At 45.1% G+C, this 24,398-nt stretch overlaps 1 protein-coding gene across 1 annotated transcript in view; it reads right to left on the bottom strand.

Moving 5' to 3' along the window:
* Window positions 1-524: 524 nt before the first annotated feature.
* The window catches only part of DOC2B (double C2 domain beta), a 138,335-nt gene continuing 114,461 nt past the window's right edge, over window positions 525-24,398 (bottom strand). Inside the window, exons 6-10 of the mRNA XM_087924972.1 lie at window positions 12,928-13,054; window positions 9,491-9,648; window positions 6,608-6,689; window positions 2,564-2,660; window positions 525-1,019 (exon numbers count right to left, since the gene is read on the bottom strand). Coding sequence (XP_087781098.1) covers window positions 883-1,019; window positions 2,564-2,660; window positions 6,608-6,689; window positions 9,491-9,648; window positions 12,928-13,054 — 601 coding nt within the window. The 3' untranslated portion in view covers window positions 525-882. The remainder of the gene's footprint in view (window positions 1,020-2,563; window positions 2,661-6,607; window positions 6,690-9,490; window positions 9,649-12,927; window positions 13,055-24,398) is intronic.

Raw genomic sequence — 24,398 nt, 5'->3', positions numbered from 1 at the left:
CATGGTGGGTGTAGCCTATCGGAACTTCCGGGAGGGCCTGTTTTTTCACCTTCCCAGAGTCCGGAGGCTTCCTCGGGACTCTGGGAGAGCAAAACGGCCTCCTTTGGAGGCTCTCCGAATCCGAAACAGGCCTATTTCCGGACTTCCGGAAGGCCCGTTTCACCCTCCCCAGAGTCCGAAGGCTTCCTCGGGACTCTGGGAGGGCAAAAATGGAGGCCATTTTTGGAGGCCTTTGAGGCCCTCCGGAATCCGGAAACAGGCCCATTTCCGGACTTCCGGAAGGCCCGTTTTCACCCTCCCCAGAGTCCGAAGGCTTCCTCGGACTCTGGGAGGGCAAAAATGGAGGCCATTTTTGGAGGCCTTTGAGGCCCTCCGGAATCTGAAACAGGCCCATTTCCGGACTTCCGGAAGGCCCGTTTTCACCCTCCCCAGAGTCCGAAGGCTTCCTCGGGACTCTGGGAGGGCAAAAATGGAGGCCATTTTTGGAGGCCTTTGGAGGCCCTCCGGAATCCGGAAACAGGCCCATTTCCGGACTTCCGGAAGGCCCGTTTTTCGCCCTCCCCAGAGCCTCTGCACTTGAAAATGGGCCACGCGGAGACTTCTGAGAGGGGAGGGGCGGGCAGGGCCCGTCGGTCGGTTGAAATAACCGGTTCGGCAAACCAGATGCAAACTTAACATCCGGTTCCCTCAAACCTGTCTGAACCAATAGAATCCCAACCCCTGCATGCCCTCCCCTGCCCAGTCCAGTCAGTTTCTCCCCTTTGCCCCAGGAAGCCCTGAAGGAATCGTGTGCGGTCAAAAAAAACAACAACACCCCACAATCCACAGCCAGCGGTCTCCCTGACGGTTGGCGGGTGAGGTCCTGGGTTTGAGGTCTGACAGTCAGTCACTGAGGAGAGCTCCCGGTAATTCGTTGGTAAGCGTGTGCCACCGTTCGATTTTCTTATCCTTGTTTTTTAAGCAGTCGAACCAGTGCTTCAGACGTTCCCCTTTGGCGTTGATGCCCAGAACCACGCCACCTGGATGCACAAAGCGACGGAAGAGATGGAAACAAGTCACCAGGATGATCAAGGAAAGCCGGTTTGGCCTGGTCTAGTGGTTTAAGGCACCAGGCTAGAGACCAGGAGTTCTAGTTCTGCCTTACCTAAGAAAGCCAGCTGGAAGATTTGGGGCCATTCACCAGGAGACCATGAGTTCTAGTCCCATCTTATGCATGAAAGCCAGCCGGGTGGCTTTGAGCCAAGTACCAGGAGATGGTGAGTTCTAGTCTTGCTTTAGCCATGAAAAAGCCAGTTGGAGGACTTTGGGCCAGGGGTGTCAAACTGGTTTTCTTGAAGGACCGGATCAGTATTATAATTGTTCGCAGGCCAGCAGGGGAGGGCGGGGGGAAATGGCTCTGCAGCACCCTGCTAGCCAAAATAGGGCGTGGGGGGACCACGCCCACCACCCCGTACCTCGTTTCCACACCCGCTTGGCCTCCTGCAGTACTCTGCTGGCCTTTTTCTGGGCTTGTTTTCGGCCTGTTTTTGGCCCTTTTTAGGGCAGGTTTTGGGGCTGGTTCCGGCCAGTTTTATGGGCTCCTTTTCAGGTGGTTTCTTGGGCCATTTTCAGGCCTATTTTCAAGCCATTTTGGGGTGGGTTTTTGGGCCCATTAAGATGGTTTTGGGGGCCTTTTTCGACCCATTTTTGGACTGTTTTCGGCCCTGTTTTCAGCTCATTTTTAGGGCTGTTTTGGGAGGGGGGAAAATGAAGCGCAAGGGAGCCCACATGCAGTCTATTTTAGCCACTAGTGGCACTGCCGGCCGGTCCCTTGATATTTCCAGGCCGGCTCCAGGGGTCGGATTTAAGCACCCCGCGGGCTGGTTGGGGCCTGTCGGCATTGAGTTTGACACTCCTGCATTGGGCCAATCAACAGGAGACAGTGAGTTCTAGTTGGCTTCTGGTTAGAAAGCCAGCTGGGTGATTTTGGGCCCATAACCAGGAGACCAGGATTTCTAGTCCTGGCAGGAAAGCTGGCTGGGTGATTTTGGGCCAGTCTCTCTCTCTCTCTCTCTCTCAGCCTAATCTACCTCGCAGGGTTCTTGAACGAAAATAGGAGGAGGAAGGTGTACTGGATATGTTTGGTTGCCTTGAGTTGTTTGTAAAAATATTAAAGGCAGGATATAAACAAGTAAATAAATAAATAAAATGAGAGTTCCACAATCTCATAGGATCCCATACATCTTAAGGGATGCTGGCTGAAGAATTCTGGGAGTTGAAGTCCACCCACCTCAAAGCATGATGGATGGGGAAATCTGGGAGTTGAAGTCCCACCCATCTTCAAGCATGCTGGCCAGGGAATTATGGGAGTTGAAGTCCACCAACCTTAAAGTGACCAAGTTTGGGAAACTCTGGCCTAACTGAATCAGAAGTGCTATAATTAGGTGGACTTAACATGACTGAGAGTGTGTGAATGACGACAGAATCACAACCAGTGAGAATTTGTGTGATCCATTGCAAATTAGCACTGTGGGAGCCCAGCGTTCCAATCTTCAGCCACCTCCCATCCAATACCCAGATTTACCAATAAAATCGTTGGATTTGCCAATGTCATAATCCCAGACTGTAACTTCCAAGGTCTTCTTGGCTAAATCGCCATGCTTTATCTCGTACAAAAATTCCTGCAAAAAAAGGAGGAAAATTATTCAGTCCATATAATTAAACAGTACACCTATACTAGATATAAGCAAGTCTTCTAAGGTTTCTAAACGACAGTGCGAGCTTTTGATCATCCACAATCAAAATACAGGACAACTGAGTTGGCAGGGACCTTAGAGGTCTTCTAGTCCAACTCCCTGCTCAAGCAGGAGACACTATGCCCGTGATGGCGAACCTATGGCACGTGTGCCACAGGTGGCACGCAGAGCCATTTGTGCTGGCACGCGAGCCACAGGCGAACTTGCCTCACTGCGCATGCGTGCGCTTCACAGCTGATTTTCGGCTGGTTTGAGGCCTTTTTTGGCTTCCCAAAGACTTGAAAAAAGGCTCTGCAGGCTTTGCAGGCTGAATATAGGCCCGTTTCATCACTTCCTGTAATACCGGAAGTGACAAAACGGGTCTATTATTCGTCCTGCAAAGCCTGCAGAGGCTTTTTTCAAGCCTCTGGGAGGCCGAAAAAGGCCTCAAACCAGTGAAAAATCAGCTGTAAGGCGCAGTGCAGGTAAGGCGGCAGTGTGAGGGGGGGCGCAGGGGAAGATTGTGCGCGCATGCACAGGGGGCATGGGGAAGGGTGCACACACCACTGCACTATACCATTCCAGACAAATGGCTGTCCAATCTTTTCTTCAAAATCTCCAGGGATGAAGCACCCACAATTTCTGGAAGCAAGTTTATTGTTCTAATTGGCAGGAAATAATTGTGTCTTCCTTTTCTTTGATGGTAATACAAAGGCTAAGTAGTACAGATCATCCTCAACTTACAACAGTTCATTTAGCGGCCGTTCAAAGTTACAGAGGCACCGACAAAAAGTGGCTTTTGACCGTTTTTCACACTTACAACCGTTGCAGCACTCACATGATCAAAATTTGGAGGCTTGGCAATTGACTCGTATTTATGACAGTCGAAGTGTCCCAGGAGTCATGTGATCGATCCCCTTTTGGGACCTTCTGACAAGCAAAGTCAATGGGGAAGCCGGATTCACTTCACAACCATGTTACTTACTGAATAAGTGCATTGATTTACTTATCAGTTGTAGCAAGAAAGGTTGCAAAATGGAGCTAAATTCACTTAAGAACTGTCTGGCTTGGCAACAGAAATTTTGGGCTCAGTTGTAGTCGTAAGTCCAGGACTACCTTCACTACATTTTATTTAAGTCCGTTTTGGCTATTGGCTGCAGAAAACTGCTGGAATACATTTTCGTTGGAATGTATTTTTATGCAACAATTACAGTAGTAATCAGCCAGTAGGTGGCAGTGTTTACAACTTTGGATGCATGGTATATATGTTCTTTTGTACTAAGTAGACTTTCCTGTTTCCCCTTACAGTTAAGCAGTAAAGCACATGGTGACTGTACTCTTTGTTTGGGTCTGTGCTGCTATATACTGTATAAAACAGAATTTCTAACAAAAGCATAGGATGGTTTGGGGATGCAAGAGTCCAAGCATGCTTAGTTCGAAGGTCCTCATTAAATAAACACAAACTTAATTTGTTGAAAAATAGTTTAGCCACACTTTGACAATTTAAAAGCATCACTCCCTTCCAGGAACATCTCGAAGTAAGACTATTTTAGCTCATTAGGATTAGGGAATTGTTGCCCAATTGTGGTAACTTTAAGATGCGTGGACTTCAACTCCCATAATTCCCTAGTCAGCATGGCTGGCTGGGGAATTCTGGGAGTTGAAATTCTACCCATCTTAAAAGTTGTCACGGTTGGAAAACACTGCATTAGAGATCACCAAGGAATGTATCATAAGTATCCTTAGTAATGAAACTCAGAATTGCATCTACTGGTGTGTGTTTGTGTATTCGTGTCCTATCTTCTTGCCTGCTTGAACTCACAACCTGACATTGCTGACGCCTTCACACTTAACTGTGTCTACAACGTATGTCAACAATTTAAAAAAAAACAACGAAACACAGATCTATGAAAGCTAATCTGTTTCAATCGAGATGTGTTTAAAACGCTGCACGATTTGTCTGAGTTTTTATAATAGTTGCCAATGAGATGGCACGCCAAGTTGCCTCACAGACAGGCATCCTTCACATGGATTTTTATACAGATCATTTTAATCATCCCTTTCGCGGGTGTTTCTCTTTTCGCAGCTCCTTCCCCCCCCACCCCCCCGAATAAATGCTGTTTCAATTAGCACGCGACACTCCAAAATTTGGAAGTCTGCATTTTGGAAAAGGAGCTTTGCTTAAAAATGCGATTGGCTTGAAAGTGTGAAATGAGATTAAGGGGCATTTTAAATGTGAACGAAAGCAAGAAAAAAAAATCAATCTTTTGCTGGGTTTGAGGTTCTGGAAGGTACTAATATGAGCGAGGAGGCGATTCCAGGCAAAAGCCTGTTCCGTTCCTTTGCAAAATTGATTTTTTAGAAGGGCTGGATCCACATTTCAATGTTTGTGTCTGAGCTTCAATTAGGAACTGTAGCCTGGCGTTAAAATGACTTGGAGTTAAAAAGGGAAGACACCCAAGAGAATATCTGTGTTCTGACCCGGCTCCCAAACATGACAAACCCTCTGATATGAACTCAAAAGATTCCTTTAATTAGGAGTGCCGGCAGCCCCAATAAAAAGTTTCTTACTCACCACAGTCTAACATCCAGCCGGCTGGGAGGTGAATAGTTGTCTGCCACATCTATTCATCTCCGCCCCCTGCCCTTTACCCCCAGAGCTTGAGTAGGGGCTTCGCTAGCAGCGGTGGCTCTTCCGTCCCAAGGACCGGCCCATAGATTTCCACTGCTCTCCTCTCCTCTGCCTTCTGCGCATCTGCATATCAGGCACTGGACCCGGCTGTTCCTCCTCTTCCTCATCAGCCACCTCCAGACTTGGGGGCTGTTGACTCTCCATCTGAGGGCTGACGGAAGGCCCAGGCTCTCTCTCTCTCTCTCTCTCTCTCTACCCCCCCCTTTTCTCTCTCTCTCTCTCTCTCTCTCTTCCTCTCTCTGACAGCTCCATTCCCTCTTCCCGCTTGGAGCTCTCAGATTGCCTTGATGCTAATCCTGACTCCCACACCAGTTCCTCATGAGATTTGACTACTGGAGGAGCACACTGCCGCACACTACCCTCCCAGGTCCCATTTGCAGCCACGCTGGCTTTCTGCAGCCCTCTTGCAGCAAAAACAAACAACTCCTGGCCGAAAACGGGGCCCTGGAGGGGCTTGCAGGGCCCCCTCAAGCTCTGTTCTCGCTGGCAAAGGGCTGCAGGAATGCCGTCGTGGCCAAAAAGGGGAGCCCTGGAACCTCCCAATCCTGGAGCCATCAAGAAGTCTACAAGGTGAATGAATTTTGCCCCGGTGGTCTGGTAAGGTATTATCCTACAAGATGGAACCACAGCCAAAAATAACCAGTGGAACTACTTGCCTCCAGAAGTCGCGGATGCTCCCATCACGGGAGGTTTTTAAGAAAAGTTTGGAGAGCTGTTTGTCTGAAATGCATAGGTTCTCCTGCTTAAGCAGGGGGTTGGACTAGAAGACCTCCAAGGTCTCTTCCGACTCTGGAATTCTGTTCTTTTGAATAATGGCCTGGACAGAATCTATAAGAATTTTGGATCTTCTGGAGAGGAATCATGGGGAAGTGTGTCATGTACCAACTCTTAGATCCATTTCTTTCTCAAAGTTTACCATTTTTAAGGCGAATGGACTTCAACGCCCAGAATTCCCCAACCCACAAGCCGGCCTGGGGGAATTCTGGGACTTGGAGTCCAACCATCTTAAAGTGGCCAATGGATTTGCTTCTCTATTTCTGCTCATCGTTTCAGAGAAAGCCTTGCAGGGATACTTAGAGATATTAAAAAATATTTGCTGCTTCATCCTGTTTTATCATTTCACAGACAGCCTTACGGTTAGATTCCATCCGCCCCGAAGTTCTCCCTTTGACACAGAAGACATCCTGGCAGACAGACTTACCTCATTAAATTCAGGGTTGAGCGTTTTCTTCTTCACGGCCGTCTTATGCTTCGATTTCTTGTCCTCGTCGGGTTTCAAGTAGCTGCAAAGAAAAACATCCAGCTCTGTTACCCCCTGGGCCATAATTCAGGATTTAGATAATAACAGAATAACAGAGTTGCAAGGGATCTTGGAGATCATCTCGTCCAGCGGTCACCAACCGGTGGGCCGGGGACCACTGGTGGTCCGCGAGAAAATTTTGCTGGTCCGCAGAGAAATGTCGCTCCCAAAGCAATTAATCCAGGCTGCGTGGGAACACAAGGCTGTGCCTCCCACAAGGCCCACGGGAACACAAGGCTTGCGTTACTTGCATTGTGAACAGCACGAGGTAGTGAGGGGAGGGGGAAAGGGTGGAGGGTTAGGGGAACTTGCCACACGCGCCTCCCCTGGGCACCGGGTTGCTTCTTTCTTCTTCTGCTTTTGGCTACACGCAAGGAAAGCAGAAAAAGTCTTTCTTTCTCTCCCCCAAACTCCACCAGAAATGAGTCTTTGGGTCCCTGCAAGGCCTCCCGCTCCACGACAAGTCTCACAAAGACTCATTTGTGGCAGAATTTGGGGAGAGAAAGAAAGACTTCTGCTGCTTTCCTTGCATGAAGCTAAAAGATCTTTCTCCCCCTTGAGAACGGTATCCTGGAGACGGTATCCTGCGATCCCAAATAAAGAGCGATCCATCGATAGGAAAACGGGGTGGGGAATTTCCCTGCAGACTTTTTGGGGGAATTTTCCCAGGGTCTCTGCTGCTTTTTTGCAGAGACCCTGGGAAAACGTCAGCAAGCTACCGTCAGTCAAAATTCCTATTAGCGGTCCACGGGATTTAAAGTTTGGTGGTCCCTGAGGTTCAAAAAGTTGGCCAATCCCTGTTCTAGTTTAACGTCCTACTCAAACAGGAGACCTTACACCATTTCGGACAGGTGGCTGTCCAGTCTTTTCTTAAAAGCCTCCAGCTTCCCACTGGTTAATTATCCTCACTGTTAGAAAGTTTATACTTAATTCCAGGTTGCTTCTCTCCTCGATCGGTTTCCATCCGTTGCTTCTTGTCCTGCCTTCAGATGATTTGGAGAATAAGTTAGTAAGTTGAGAACCTACCTGTAGAATATCTGAGAGTCCATGGGATTCTTAGAATCAAGGTCAGAGGTTGTCTTAGGTTTGTTGCTCCTGTTCCAACTGTGACCCACCAAACCAGCCTATAGAGTTGGAAGGGACCTTAGAGGTCTTCTAGTCCAACCCTCTGCCCAAGCAGGAAACTCTACACCATTCCAGACAGATCGCTGTCCAATCTCTCCTTAAAAACTTCCAGTGTTGGAGCAGCCACAACTTCTGGAGGCAAGTTGTTCCAAGGATTAATTTCTAACTATCAGGAAATTTCTCCTTAGTTCTAAGCTTGCTTCTCTCCTTAGCTAGTTTCCATCTGTTGCTTCTTGTCCTGCCTTCAGGTGCTTCATAATAAAGCAGATTTCATGTCGCAAAGTGAGACGTGCGCTAAGTGAGTTTTGCCCCATTTTGTGACTTTTCTTGCCACAGTCGTTAAGTGAATCATTGCAGTTGTTCAGTGAGGAACTCAGTTGTTAAGTGAATCTGGCTTCCCCACGGACTTTGCTTGTCAGAAGTTCGCAAAAGGGGATCAAGTGAACCCGGGACGCTGCCAAGCACCTGAGTTTTGATCACATGACGAGGAATAAATACGTTCTCTGCCTTGAGTTGATTACAATATCATAATAAAATATATAAAATATATAAAATAAAAATAAATAAATAAATACGGGATGCTTGGGTTGCTGCCCTGAGGGTTGGCCTAGATGACCTCGAGGGGCCCTTCCCATTCTAGGATTTAACAGAATCCCGTGCTCTTCCAGGCAAAATAAAGCTGCCAGCCTTTAATTGAGGCACCATAGTAAAGCCATTATTTTCTCTGGAGCTTTTAATTAAACAGAAGGAGCACACTGATTTATGGCTGTTTTGGCATTTAATCCTATAAGTCTCTGTGGCTGTTTTAGCATCTTGCAGCTTTATTAACATATTTTATTTATCTCTTTTCCTTTGTTGTCCCGGCGCGGATGTGCTCATGGGACCTCTGTGTGTGCTAAAAATTACGATCTTATGGATTTGCCTAATAAATCTACCCCATGCCCTGTAAAGCTTATAGATGAAAAAATTTTGTGGAATAAAATCATGCTTGCCTGGCGCAAAGGGCAGAGCTGAAAAATTGAGGAGCAAAATTAAATGCTTGATTTTTACCCAAGAGAGCCAAGGTTGGGATCGCACATCAAATCCCAAATAAAGAACGATCCATCGGTAGGAAAAACGGGGTGGGGAATTTTCCTGCAGACATTTTTGGGGGGATTTTCCCCAGGATTTCTGCTGCTTTCTGCAGCGACCCTGGGAAAACGTCAGCAAGCCACCCTCGGTCAAAATTCACCTTAGTGGTCTGCGGGATTTAAAATAATGAGTTTGGTAGTCCCTGTGGTCCAAAAGGTTGGTGACTTCTGGTCCCCTCTGTCCAAAATGTGGACTTCGCTGTCTTCAAAAGAGCGGCCTTTTGTCTTTTAAATGCAGATCGTCTGCTGAATCTTGTCCCGATGGGTTTTTCTTCTCCTAGGTTGCGCGGTGGGTTTGTGAAGCGGTTGTTTTGTTTCCTCAATATAAAGATCTGCACATGGCTCGCTGCACTGTTCGGACCAGCTGTCTGCAAGGAGTATAAATCCTTCCACTCGTCCCAGAATTCCCCAGCCTGCATGTGGCCTTCAAATGGGAGTCTGCTGCCTGAGGAATTCTGGGAGTTGAAGTCCACACGTCTTAAAGTGCTCGTATGTGGGGAGACCCCGGCTCTAAACCACGCTGACTTACGTTTTCACGTAGGGATCGGAGTAACCGTTGGCATCCATGGCAGCCAAGTGGGCGCAGCGGACGATGCCAACCAGCAGACCCTGTTTCTGAGAGCTGTATTTCAAGGACACGAGGATCCGGCCACGTTCCTCCAGCGACTTGTCTTCCATTTTGTCCATCTGTGAACACAAAAGGAAAAGAAATGGCTTGGAAGCCCGACATCCAGGAAGAGATGATCTCCCAAAAGGAAACCACGATATAAAAAAAAAGACGTTGAGGCTCTAGAAAGAGGGCAGAGAAGAGCAACGAAGAGGGTTAGGAGATTGGAGGCTGAAACACACGAAGGACATTTGTAGGAATGGTGGATGTCTAGTTTATTGAAGAGAAGAGGTGACATGATAACAGTCTTCCAATATTTGAGGGGCTGCCCCAAAGAAGAGGGGACTGACTATTCTGAAATGTTATAGGGTTTCTGGCCTAAGCAGGGGGTTGGACTAGAAAACCTCTAAGGTCCCTTCCAACTATTCCACTCTACTCTACCCTACCCTACTCTACCCTACCCTACTCTACTCTATTCTATTCATTCTTCTACTCTACTCTACTCTTCATTCCTTCCTATTCTATTCTATTCTATTCTACTCTACTCTACTCTACTCTTACTATTCATTCTATTCTATTCTATTCTATTCTATTCTACTCTACTCTACTCTATCCTTTATTCCTCTATTGTATTCTACTCTACTCTTCATTCCTCTATTTTATTCTACTCCACTCCACTCTACTCTATTCTATTCTTCATTATTCTATTCTATTCTATTCTATTCTATTCTATTCTATTCTATTCTATTCTATTCTATTCTACTCTACTCTACTCTACTCTACTCTACTCTACTCTATTCTTCATTCCTCTATTCTATTCTCCTCTACTCTTCATTCCTCTATTTTATTCTACTCCACTCCACTCTACTCTACTCTACTCTACTCTACTCTTCATTCCTCTATTTTATTCTACTCCACTCCACTGCACTCCACTCTACTCTACTCTACTCTATTCTATTCTTCATTCCTCTATTCTATTCTATTCTATTCTATTCTACTCTACTCTACTCTACTCTACTCTACTCTACTCTACTCTACTCTACTCTACTCTACTCTACTCCATCCCATTCCATTCCATTCCATCACCACAGGGTAGGACAAGAAATAAACGTGCTGTTGAGTTTTGTCCAAACCAGTAGATTTTGAAGTTCTTCTTCTGCCTGGACTTCATTTGCCTTTAACCTTTCCCTGGAGGATTAAGTGAAGTATACTGTATTTTTTTTCCGAGTGTCACATCACATGTCCAAAATATTCTAACTTTTGCTTTTTAATGGTTTCAATGATTTTCCTTGGCTTCCCCTATCATCTCCTCATTCCTGATTTTGCTCTATATTTCACCCTATATGAACGTTAAAAATCATGTTAATGGCGAAACCCTATAACTGATTAGGATGCAAAAAAAGAGATGGCGAGAGATTTGTATTTTCGGACCTGCGAGAGTCTATTAAAGTAGTCTTACAATAAAGTAGTTCCAAGAAGCCTCCACACCCATTTGCACTCTTTTGTGGGCCAGTGGTGGGATTCAAAATTTTTTTACTACCAGTTCTGTGGGCCTGGCTAGGTGGGTGTGGCCAGGTGGGTGTGGCCAAGTGGTCACGTGACTGGGTGGGCGTGGCTAGGTGGCGCTCAGGATTCCGGCAGTTACCCCAGTTAAATCATGAGCGTCAAGGAGTCAAACTTCCCAAACTACAAAGGATTTATTGGGAGTTAACATGCCAGCATGACCTGGGTGTAGATGACTGTGAAGACACTTACTTCGCTGTCACCTTTGACCCTGGTTTTCCCCCACCCCTTATGTCAACCCATAAAACATTTCTATGCCCGTTTTATAGGTGCCAGTGGTCAGGTGTGACTGGGAGGAGTGTCAAAAGTCCGTTTTTTCTTTCACAGAGAAGCATTTTGAAGTCTTCCAAGGTAAATACAACAGCAGGGTGGCAAAATCAGCGGTGCCGCGCAATTTAGATTAGCAAGAAAGCAAGAAATCCGATGACTTCCTGCTTTCTAGTTTAATCTAAATTGCTTGGCACAGCTGATCGTAGAAAATACAAGTTTGGCCGAACTGGTAGCATTTATTATTTTTTTTACTACCAGTTCAGGTGAACCGGGCTGAACCAACAGCATTTCACCTCTGCTGTGGGCACAGCTAAACCTCCAAGTGGCCTCAATGGCTCTCAGAAAGAATACTAATGACCAGAGGATTGCCTTTCATTCAATCAGAACAGAAGAAGCTGCCAAGGGAAACTACAACAGTCATAAATGTGACTCAGTTGCTAAGCATCAGGTTTTGATCTCATGAACACGGGGATCCTGCAACAGTCGTTGAGTGTGAAAAAAAGGTGACAAGTCAGTTCTTTGAGTCCTGTTGTACCTTCAAATGGTCACTAAATAAACTGTTGTAAGTTGAAAACTACCTGTAAGACAAAAATCAGGATTTCTGGTGACACGTTTTCCCACTAAGAGATTTTATTCAAAAGAGGAAAAAAACAGTCCTTCTCTTCTCTGATTTTACTTTATTCTCTGGAAAAGAGAGAAGGCACAGTTGTCAGAGGAAAAAAAAAAGCTGTAAACATGAGAGTAATTAGTAGCTTGGCTAGAAAGCAGGATTCTGGACCTTTGGGAGAAAGTAAATCCAAAGTCACATTGGCTAAATTTCAGCCTGTGTGGAGGATCGATTTAAAAGCAGAGGTGACTCTGTCCAGGGGCTTTGTGGATGAAATTTGAGTTTTGTAAAAAGTGTTTTGCTTAATTTGAATTTGGAAAAGGGGGCAGGGGGAAAAAGAGGCCCTTGGATCAAGGCAGGAAGACGCTCATCCTTCCAGCCATCAGCCTGAGATGAAAGAAAATGCAATCATCTTATGCTTAAGTTCCACAGAGATAGTTTCTCTCTATCGCTGGCCTCCCACACATCTCTCTTTGTCCTAGAATTGCTCATCCAGAACTCTTGAGCAGTTTCCAAGATTTCATTTTATGTTATTTAATTTAATTTCACTTCATTTCATTTCATCTTCTCTTTCTTTCTTTCTTTCTTTCTTTCTTCTCTCTCTCTCTCTCTCTCTCTCTCTCTCTCTTTCTTTCTCTCTTTCTTTCTTTCTTTCTTTCTCTTTCTCCTTTCTTTCCTTCCTTCTCTCTCTTTCTCCCTCTCCCTCTCCTTCTTCTCTCCTCTTTCTCTTTCTCTTCTTCTTTCTCTCTCTCTCTTCTCTCTCTCTCTTTCTCGCTTTCTCTCTCTTTCTTTGTACTACCCCACCTTTTGCTTTCTCTCTCTCCTCCTTTCCTCCCTCCCTCCGTTTTCTTTTCTCTCCTTCCTTTCATCCTTCCTTCCCCTTTTCAAATTGCCACCTGACGTTTTTATGGTCACTCACCGGCAGCTGCTTCTCCAGGCAAATGTTGAATTTCTTAGTTTGGTTGGGCTTCAATTTCTTCAGAGGAATCCTCGTTTCGCCAATGAACTCGTTGTGGCGGAACTTGTCTTCGTCGCAAACCGAGATTCTGAAAGGCACAGGAGAGGAGATGGGAGACGGAGGAACAAGGCCACAATTTGGCCGTGCGAAGGGTTACTTAATAACGTCCATTCAACACAATCCCTTCCTAAAACATCAGTAGCCTTGGCTTAGCCTGGATCGTTAACAGCAGGGACGGGCAATCATTCGAGCTGTGAAGTCAAGAGAAGGATGAGCAAGGGGGTTGGAGTAGGAGACCTCTAAGTCCAGTCTACAAGGAAGAGTCCAGGCACAAAACAAAGGAAGCCTTCAGGCCCAAGGAAATGTCCAAGACACGAAGCCATTTCAAAGGCCCAGTGAGGAATATGAAGAAGGCTTGCAGGAACTGGGCATGGCTAGTTTAGGGAAGAGAAGGACCAGGGGAGACAGGATAGCATCTTCCAATATTTGAGGGGCTGCCACAGAGAGGAGGAGGAAGGGGTCAAGCTATTTTCCAAAGCACCAGAGGGCCAGACAAGGAACAATGGGTAGAAACTGAACAAGGAGAGAGATTCAACCTGGAAATAAGGAGAATTTTTCTGACAGTGAGAACAAACCAACCCATGGAACAGAATTTGTGGGAGCGTCATCCTTTGGAAGCTTTCAAGAAGAGATTGGTTTGCCATTTGTACAGGGCAGAGGTGTCCAATTTATGTTGCTAAGCGAGACAGTTGTCAAGCGAATGTTTTTGCCCTGTTTTACAACCTTTTTTGCCATGGTTGTTAAGTTAATCACCTGCAGCTGTTAGGTTAGTAACACAGTCACTAAGTGAATCTGGCTACCCCATTGACTTTGCTTGTCAGAAGGTCACAAAGGAGGAATCACATGACACACACACACACACCCGGACACTGCGACTGTCATAAATACGAGTCATTGCCAAGCGTCTGGATTTTTGATCACGTGACTGTGGGGAATGCCGCAATGATCTCAAAGTGTGAAAAGCGGTTGCGAGCCACTTTTTTTCAGTGTCGTTGTAACTTGGAACGGACACTAAGCGAACAGTGGCAAGTCAAGGGCTGCCTCAGATTCTTCTTTCTGCTTGTGAGGGGAAAAAAAAAAATTGCTGCCAACGTCCCTTCGTGGTTGCCAGTTTGAGGTGTTTTTGTGTGTGTGTGTGTGTGTGTGTGTGTGTGTGTGCGTGTGTGTTTGAGTGCGTGTCTTTGTGTTTCTCTGTGTGTGAATCTCTCCTGTGCCCACTGCCTCTCTCGCCCGTCCGTGCATGTGGAAATAACGCTCCAAATAGGGGCCGTGTCAAAACGCATCTTAATTACAGCCTCCCAACGCAGCGATTGTTTTCCCCAATGAGCCACAACTGGAGAAGAGCAAAACTCAGCATAATTAAGGATGATTAAAAGTGACGTCCCGTTCAGGAGGGGTGGGGAGGGGGAAGGCATCCTTGGAAGGGAGGGAAGAATATGCAGAGGGGGCAACCTGGTTTGTTTGGGTGGTGGGGTTTGTTTGAAGAAAGGAGGAAAGAGAGAATGGAATAGAGTTAAATTGATTAGAATTAAAATTATTAGAATTAGAATGGAGGGGAAGGGAGGGAAGAGGAAGGAGAGGAGAGGAGAGGAGAGAAGAGAAGAGAAGAGAAGAGAAGAGAAGAGAAGAGAAGAGAAGAGAAGAGAAGAGAAGAGAAGAGAAGAGGAGAAGAGAAATCATTTGGAATGGAATGGAATAGAAAATAGAATAGAATATAGAATATAACATAGAATCTTTATTTAGAATGACATGGAATGAAATAGAAATATGGAATCTTTATTTGGAACGGAATAGAATAGAATATAGAATAGAATAGAATATAGAATGGAATGGAATAGAATATAGACTATAGAATAGAATAGAAATGAAATAGAAATATAGAATATTTGGAATGGAATAGAATAGAATATAGAATGGAATAGAATAGAATATAGACAATAGAATAGAAATGAAATAGAAATATAGAATATTTGGAATGGAATGAAATAGAATAGAGAATAGAAATGAAAGAAATAGAAATATTGAATCTTTATTTGGAATGGAATACAATAGAATATAGAATAGAAATAGAAAGATGGAATATAAAATGGAATAGAATAGAATATAGAATGGAATAGAATAGAATATAGACAATAGAATAGAAATGAAATAGAAATATAGAATATTTGGAATGGAATGAAATAGAATAGAGAATAGAAATGAAAGAAATAGAAATATTGAATCTTTATTTGGAATGGAATAGAATAGAATATAGAATAGAATAAAAGATGGAATATAAAATGGAATAGAATAGAATATAGAAATGAAATAGAAATATAGAATATTTGGAATGGAATAGAATAGAATATAGAATGAAGTGGAATGGAATGGAATAGAATATAGAATAAAATATAAAATAGAATGGAATGGAACAGGATAGGATAGGAGAGGATAGGATAGGATAGGATAGGATAGGATAGAATTCTTTTATTGGCCAAGTGTGATTGGACACACAAGGAATTGGTCTCCAGTGCAGAGATTCTCAGTGTACGTACAAACAACAAAGTAAAATAATCATAAGATACTTATAGGAGAAGGTAGTAGGAAAGACAAGAAGGATAATGCAGGTAGTAATACAGTAATACTGCATGGATAAATATCCTTAGACATAAGACAGTGCTGTGGGAATTGTGTGTTTAGCAGAATCATGACATGGGGGAGAAACTGTCTCTGTGCCTATGTATTTTGGCACAAAATGCCCTTCAGCAGGTCCCCCAAGGGAAGGAGTTAAAACATTTTGCATTCCTGAGACACAGAATATGGTGTGTGTGGAACAGAGAACTCGGGCTGGCTAAATAGCTTTCTTGCCTGGAAAAACAGCAGAATTGCAGATTAAGAATTCTCTTTACCTGTGTTTTTAACCTTGCCAACTTTAAGGTGGGTGGACTTCAACTCCCAGAATTCCCCAGCCAGCATGCTTTAAGGTGGATGGACCTCAATACCCATAATTCCCTAGCCAGCTTCCTGGAAGATGGGTGGACTTCAACTCCCAGAATCCCCCAGTACAGGTAGTCCTCAACTTACAACAGTTCACATAGTGACGATTCAAAGTTATACAGCAGCACTGAAAAATGTACTGAAATATGTGGTTTCTCAGAAATTACTTGGAAAGTCAGGAAGACGATTTCCCATGTTGTAGGTCTGTGCATTGTAGATGTGTGAACACATGTTGCTTGCTATGATCAGGAAGGTGGGTTTTAAAGCAGCTTAAATGTAGAGGCTGCCTTGGAAAATTACAGGCTAAATTGGAAATATAAAAACCGTGTTTCCTCAAAAATAAGACCCTGTCTTATAATTTTTTTTTGCCACCAAAAAAGGCACCAGGTCTTATTTTGGGAGGATGTCATCCACTGACTAACCTCACTTGCGCGCGTCGCCTCTGGCCTCCTTTTCACTGTCAGAGGCCTTCAAGAACTTCTTCTTCTGCGGCCAGCAAGGCTTTCCTGAAGGCCTCTGCAGCTGATAAAAGAACTCAGGATCGATCCAGAACTTTGTTATCAGCTACAACTTGCTAGCCTTGCCGGCTGCAGAAGAAATGGGCCTGCAAGGCAGGTGTTGAGGTGTGCGAGGCCTGGCTACAACTGTCCAAAGGTAAGTAGTAGGGCAGCTCCACCCTTCTGCCTTTCCCACCCTAGCTTAATTTTTATCTGTGTACTCCAGAGTGGGTGGGATCTTAATTAGGGCTTATTTTTTGGGGGGTAGGGCATGTAAAAATCAAGCTAGGACTTACTTTCAAGATAGGTCATATTTTTAGGCAAACAGGGTAGGTAGTCCTTGACTTACAACCGTTTGTTTAGTCACCATTCGAAGTTACAGTGGCACTAAAAAAAGCAACATATGACCATTTTTCACACTTATGACCGTTTCAGCATCCCCAGGGTCATGCGATCCCTTTTGATGAGCAAAGTCAAAGGGGGAAAGCCAGATTCGCTTAACAACCGTGTTCCCTGCTTACCAACTGCAGTGATTCAGTAAACAACGGTAGGAAGAATGCTCGCGGGACTAATCAAAGAACCGGAGCGATTGGCTTAAAAAATCTGGCAAGAAAAGTCGTAAAACAGAGCAAGACTCCGTTAACATATTTCTCCACAAAGCAACATCCATTTCGGCCTCTGGGGTGGTCGTAAGTGGAGGACGGATCTGTACGCTACATGAAAAAATAAAATAAAATAAAATTCAAGAGTAACCCAAACCCTCTCAAAGCATCTGTGGAAAACAAGAGACTAATGGGATTTTGAAGTGGTGCCAACGAGCTGCTGAAAAAAATTATGAGAGTGTCATTTTAAGATGAAGAGAGTCGAGAGAGAGAGAGAGAAACTTTCAGAATAGCATCGGGGTTTGAATACTGACAGCTCACTCGCCCTCCGATATCTTGCTATTAACGCAGATAAAAATATCCTTCTTTTTTGAAATAGAAGGGAAAAGAAAACATGGAAAGCATTATTCTCAAAGAATTAATCTCTATTATCATACGTGCCGTTCCCCCGAAAATATGACCTACCCTGAAAGTAAGTCCTAGCTTGATTTTTTACACGTGCGCCCAATATAAGCCCTACCCCCCAAAATAAGACCTGATTAAGATCCCGCCCACTCCAGAGTGCACGGGTAAAAATTAAGCTAGGCTGGGCATGTTGGGGTGGAGCTGCCCTACTACTTACCTTTGGACAGGTGTAGCCAGGTCTCACACACCCCGACACCTGCCTTACCCGCCCATTTCTTCCACAGCTGTCAAGGCTTTCCTGAAGGCCTCTATAGCTGACAACAAAGCTCTGGATCGATCCTGAGCTCTGTTACCGGCTGCAGAGGCCTTCAGGAAAGCCTTACCAACTGCAGAAGAAGAAGTCCCTGAAGATTCACTTAACAACGGTGGCAAGGAAGATAGTCAAATGAAGCAAAAACTCACTGAACCACTGTCTCACTTAGCCACAGAAACTTTGGGCTCCGCTGCGGTCGTAAGTCGAGGACTGCCTGCAAAAGAGAAAATCTTTCGCCCCTTTTTAAAACAGGAGTGTACTTGTGTGCGTGTGTTTGTGAGTGATTCTGCCCTGGAGGGCTAAAATGGTTTGAATTTTGGAGTTAACAAGATTGTCCCTTGTTTCATAACCGGCTGTGAGGATCAGAAGATGATAAAAAGAGAGGCGGACAAGGAAGAGTAATAAAAACCAGGGGGGAATTGAAGAAAAGAAGGAAAAAAAAATGTCATTTTCTTTTATCTCCCAAGAGTTCGGAGGCTTCGCCTCCCTGGCCTTCAATATCACCGAGTACCAGCAAGGTTATTTTAATTTTATTTATTTTTTCTGCCCAGGGCAAAACTGGAGCTTCGGAATTGATATATGTTGGATTTTTTTCAGCCACCTGGGAAATCAAAGATGACAGCAAGAATTGGTGGCCTCCTCCTTCCTCCTCCTCTCAAATTCGGTTTAAGAAGTGTTGGGAGGAAAATCCACCTGGGTTCAGTTCCAAGCCGAGAGAAAGACGCTGGAAACAAAATGGAGGCCGGAGGCTAATTGGAAAGAAAGTCCATTTCTTGATGAACAGAACCGGCGGGGTTTGTGGTTCTGGAGCAGCTGACCAAAGAGCTGAAGGAGTGGATAGATCTTCATACGGTAGTTTCTGTAACTTTGAAGTTTGGCATTTGTGCAAGATGGGATGTCAACTCGTAAAGCATTCCTATGCCTGTTTTTGAGTTTCCAGAGGAGGGGGGGGAAACCTGAAGGAGCAGTACAACAATTTCAAACCAGAAGTGCATTCCACGCTTATCTTACAAAGATTGTAGCCTAGGCTAACTGGATCTTCTCCGTCCCTGAAAATCCTTCATTGGAGAATGTGATTGACGACACCCAGCAGGACGTTGGAGAATCTGATGTGTGACACACTCAGGGAGGAGGGGGGAAACAGGGTCACAGGTGACCCCAAATTATGCGTGGTAGAGTTGGCTTCATATGGGTCAAATGACGACATGTTGCTCCTAATAAATTTTGTGGATTCTTTTGAAGCTTGGCTCGAGGCTCATGATTTAATTAGGGCAAATTCCGGAATCCTGACAGCAGCCTTGTGTTCTGAAAGGGTGTTGGGTCATTCTTCTTGTGGCTGATGGGCTTTCATCCTGTGATGTTTATTTTTTTTTGCTCTAATCCTATTGCTTTTTTGTTAGCTGTTGAAATTGCTGTAAGGGGCTTCAAACTATCCTGCCTTGAATGCATTTCTGCGGGCAGTGTTTGCTTTGCTTATGAATGGAGTCATCTAGATCAGGGGTGTCCAAACTCAATTTCATGGAGGGCCGCATCAGGGCTGTGGTTGACCTTGGGGAGGCATGGCTGACTGAGTGGGCGTGACCAACTTGACACCACTTCCCAAACTGCTGGCATGTTTCCTCTTCACCTTGGGTAGACTGGGCTGAAGTGACGCAGGTCCACCGGGCCAAAGAGGTGCAGGCCGGCCCCTTATATTTTCCAAGACGGCACTGTTTTGATCCAGGCTTCCTAAACCATAATTACTCACACTCTTATTTTAAAAACAAGACTTATTTTATTGCAATGCTGGGAATTGTTTTCATTCCCAGTCGGAATTAATCTCAAACAGTCCCCCGAGATAAGCACACATCTTTCAGTTCGGTGAAGTGCCGCCATAAACAGAAGTATCAAATGAACTAGAAAACAACCGACCGAAGTACAAAAAGAAACCAATCGAACTTCAAAAAGCTTCAAGGATGACGCTGAACCGATTGAACAACTTTGCTTCCTGCAAAGGTATCGTCACCTTTGCCTGACCTTTATAACTTATGGGAGGGGCAATCACCTCCCAGCCTTACTCCCGAGTCGCCCCTTTTGTCTTAGCTGCTCTTGCCTTCTAGCAGCTCTGCGCATACGCACACTGGGAACAGGCTCCCCTTGTTCCTCGGCCTCGCTGCTGCCAGACTCTGAAGGCAGCACCCCACTCCCAGATGGTCCTGGCCCATCTCTGCATCTGATGCAGGAGCCTTGTCCGAGTCCTCTCCAAACTACTGGACTAGCCCATGTTCCTCCCCGCTGTCCGATTCCGCTGCGGTCTGCTCTGGCTGCTGGTGAACCACAACAGGAACTGCAGGCAGGATCCAACTACATCGTGGGCCAGATTCGGCCCGCAGGCCTTGAGTTTGACACCCCTGAACTAGATAGTTGGCTTCCTTGGCGTCTACTGTGGGATATTTTAGAAAGACTGGGGGGGCTGCTTCCTGCCTTTAAGAACACGTTTCTCCATTTCTCCTTAGGGGAAATTTAATATTCTGCCTTTTTTAATAGTCCCCAAAACATTTCATTCTTCTAGGAGAGGCAGGAGGGAGTGGGGAGGATTAGAAGTTGGCAGGATTAGAACTCACAATCTCCTAATTGGCCAGCCCTCTTAGCCACGACAGGTAGTCCTCGACTTACGACCACAATGCAGCCCAACCTTAATGTTGCTAAGCGAGAAATTTGTCACATGAGTTTGGTTCCATTTTATGACTTCCCTTGCCACCGTTGTCCAGTGAAGCGCTGCAGGGGTTAAGTTGGTGACACGGTCATTAAGGGAATCACTGACTTTGCTCCTCAGAAGGTCGCAAAAGTGGGACGCTGCAACCATCATAAATATGAGACAGTGGCCGAGTGGCCGGATTTTGATCTCGTGACCCACGGGGTTACTATAATGGTTGTAAGAACGAAAAGCGCCGTTGTAACTTTGAACGGTCAGTAAATGAACTGTTGTTAAGTCGAGGACTTTCTGTACACTGAACTGTCTTAAAGCTGCCAGTCTTTCTTTGGAAAGTACCTTAAACAAAGGATAATAGGAAATACATTGCCCCACTGTTAAAAATAATGATTTTTTTTTTGCCGTCCTTGACTTACGACCATTTGTTCATTCACTGTTTGAAGTTACAATGACCCTGAAATAAATGACAACTTGTCCCTGCACTTACAACCATTGCACCATCTCTGTATCATGTGATCACAATCCGGGCATCTGGCAACTTTGGTGACTCTGGGCCAATCACCAGGAGAGGGTGAGTTCTAGTTCCACATTAGGCATGAAAGCTGGCTGGGTGACTTTGGGCCAATCACCAGGAGACGGTGAGTTCTAGTCCCGCCTTAGGCATGAAAGCCGGATGGGTAACTTTGGGCCAATCACCAGGAGAGGGTGAGTTCTAGTCCCGCCTTAGGCATGAAAGCCGGATGGGTAACTTTGGGCCAATCACCAGGAGACGGTGAGTTCTAGTCCCGCCTTAGGCATGAAAGCCGGATGGGTAACTTTGGGCCAATCACCAGGAGAGGGTGAGTTCTAGTCCCGCCTTAGGCATAAATGATGGCTGGGTAACTTTGGATCAGTCTCTCTTTCTCTCTCTCTCTCAGTCCATCCTACCTCACAGGGTTGTTGTTGTGGGGGGAAAAGAGGAGGAAGATAGAGTACGACTTCCGTTTCCCATCTTGAATTACTTGTTAACATTAAAAAAGGCAGGCTAAAAGAATCATCCATCCATCCAAACAAATAATGACCCAATTCTTTTCCTGTTTTGGCAACGATGCCAAATTTAAAACTGGTTCCCCACACCCCGGCTGGTAGAAGTAGATCCCAGCCTCATAATTCACATCATTGCAAAAAAAAAAAAAAAAAAAAGGTGATTTCTTTTCCAATTCTTTCCCCTTCCTACCAGTTCTGTTAGCCGAAGAGCTTGAAACGCAACAAAAACACACGATTTCCCTTCATTACGGGCGAAACATCGAAGCGCCCAATGGTTGGCGAGACTCTTGTGCATCATCTCCAAGCCGGCTACGTCAAATTTGTTCTCAATGATGAGGAGAAAAAAAACCACGCCCTGTTTGTGTGGAATTTTTCTGGAGCAAACAGACCCCCGGGGGTGTGTGAGGGAAAATAAAAAATAAAAAACGGCACCAGGCAAAGGGGAAAAGGATGTTTTAATCTGATTTTCCAGGCAGCTGGATGTTGCCGATTGGAAAACCTGCTTGGGACAGTTAGCAACAGTGGGAATCTGTTTAAAATTAAAACTCCACTGCAGAGATCTGATTAAGGTACCCCCCCCTTTTTAGGGGGGTGGGATCACATTAAGATGAAGGTGGGGAATTCACCCCACCTTATTCTTGTTTGATTGGAACATTTTTCCAGTTGGTGGAAAAAAAACGATCTTCCTCTGATTTTGGCAGACCTTTCAAAAATCAGGTTTTTCGGATTTATTTAGGAAGGATCGATTTGATTTACGGAGGGATCTAGCTACCGATGAGCTCTGGAAGCAAATACAATTGGTCCTTGACTTATGACCCCAATGGAGCCCCAAATGTCTCTAGTTAAGCAAGATGTTTATCACGTGAGTTTTTGCAACCTTTCTTGCCATTTGTTAAGCGAATCCCTGCAGTTGTTAAGTCAGTCACACAGGGTTGTGAAGTCAATTTGGTTTCCCCCATCAACTTTGGCTTGTTAGAGGGTCGCAAAAGGGGATCTTGTGTTAAGGTATTGATATTTAAGAGCTGATCAGCTGCTGTAAGGCTGATGCAATGTAAGGCTGTTGCAATGAGGATGAATCAGCATTGGTAGTGCCCTTTTAAGACAAAGAATGGGTCCAGGGAAGTTTTACCACTTTAAGAAGTGTTTATATAAAGCAGCCATTAGAGGGCATATTCTCTCTCCTTGTGTTCTGTCTCCATTGTAGAGTTCTCCGTGCAGAGTTAAGAAGATTGATTGCTTGTCAAGGATTTGCCTACCACGTATATGTCTATATATAATTGTCTTGTAGATAAACCTCTGTTAAAAGACAAAGCCTCTGAGTGTCCTGTGTTTTGATCCTGGGTTGTCTCGCAAGAGTAGTCATGCTGCAAATGCTCTGACATCACGTGACCCTGGGACATTGCAACCATCATAAGTACATGCCAGTTGCCAAGCATTCAAAACATGATCAGGTGACCATGGGCATGCTGCATCATAAATATGACTCAGTTGCCAAGTGTCTGAATTTTGATCAGGTGACCACAGGGATGCTGGAATGGTCGTAACTGTGAAAAAATGACCCTAAGTCATTTTTTTTTTCAGTGCTGCTGTAACTTCACAAGGTCACTAAATGAACTGGTTGTAAGTCGAGGACTACCTGTGGCAGCCCCCGCTCCCTCTTTTCAGGAAGGCAGAGGACAAGCCTTGGGTTGCATCCCCAATAGTCCTGATTCTCAAAAGTGCCAATTTAGAGAAGGAGAGCAGAATTAAGGCTGTCAAAAAAATGGATCATTTTAATCTATCCCTGTTAATTGGGGTTTCTCAGGCTTCACAACTTGAAGATGGATGGACTTCCACTCCCAGAATTCCCCAACTAGAATGCTTTAAGATGGATGGACTTCCACTCCCAGAATCCCCCAACTAGAATGCTTTAAGATGGATGGGCTTCCACTCCCAGAATCCCCCAACTAGAATGCTTTAAGATGGATGGACTTCCACTCCCAGAATCCCCCAACTAGAATGCTTTAAGATGGATGGACTTCCACTCCCAGAATTCCCCAGCCAGCACTCTTTAAGTCGATTGGACTTTCAATCCCAGAATCCCCCAGCATCTTATAAGAGAGATGGACTCGTTCCAAGCCACCTGGGGAATTCTGTGAATTTAAATCCACTCATGCCGAATGCATCAAAAGGACCGAAGCATCAAACATGGGGCCCCAACTGTCTCCTTCACTGTTTTGTCCCACCTAAGGACCTCCTCAGTGCCCTCCAAACGCAGATATTCTCAATCCCAGAATCCCCAGCCGGTCTGGGCCATAGGCATTCTGGGAAGTATAGTTCCAATCTGGCACCAAATTGGAGGAGACGGTCAAAGATTAAGGGAGGATTAAGGGAGACATAATGATCTTTATCCTCCGGGTTTTGTTCTCAATTCCCTCTCAGAGCCTCTGGAGAAATTAAGGTCTGTTAGCCAATTATTTCTGAAGGTAAAGCGATTAAAAGACTTGATATAAACTTGGTTAATAGGACAGCTGAAACATTAAAAAGACGGAAAAGGAAAGGACAGATCGGAAAATATAGCCATGGGGAAAATGGAGGCCTAACGCAGAATGAAACATGGTTTAGAGATGCTCCCCCTGCTACATTAGTATAACTCCCCTGTCGGTTTGTCACCCTCAATTTGCCAAAACGGTACATCACGCCACAAAAATATTCAAATCAAGATACCGCAAATTCACGGTTGAGGTTTGCCGGCAGCCTGTGCAGATGGCAGCGGAATCGGACAGTGGGGAGGAACGGGGACCAGTCTGGGAGTCTGGAGAGGACTCGGATGAGGGTCCTTCATCCGATGCAGAGATGGTGCCAGGACCATCTGGGAGTGG

Source organism: Pseudonaja textilis, chromosome 1 (genome assembly GCF_049901715.1).
Source record: "Pseudonaja textilis isolate UNSWEBS1 chromosome 1, rPseTex1.2, whole genome shotgun sequence".
NCBI classification, from domain to species: Eukaryota; Metazoa; Chordata; class Lepidosauria; order Squamata; family Elapidae; genus Pseudonaja; species Pseudonaja textilis.
Note: the sequence above shows the minus strand (reverse complement) of the source record. Positions and strands in the feature narration are given on the sequence as shown.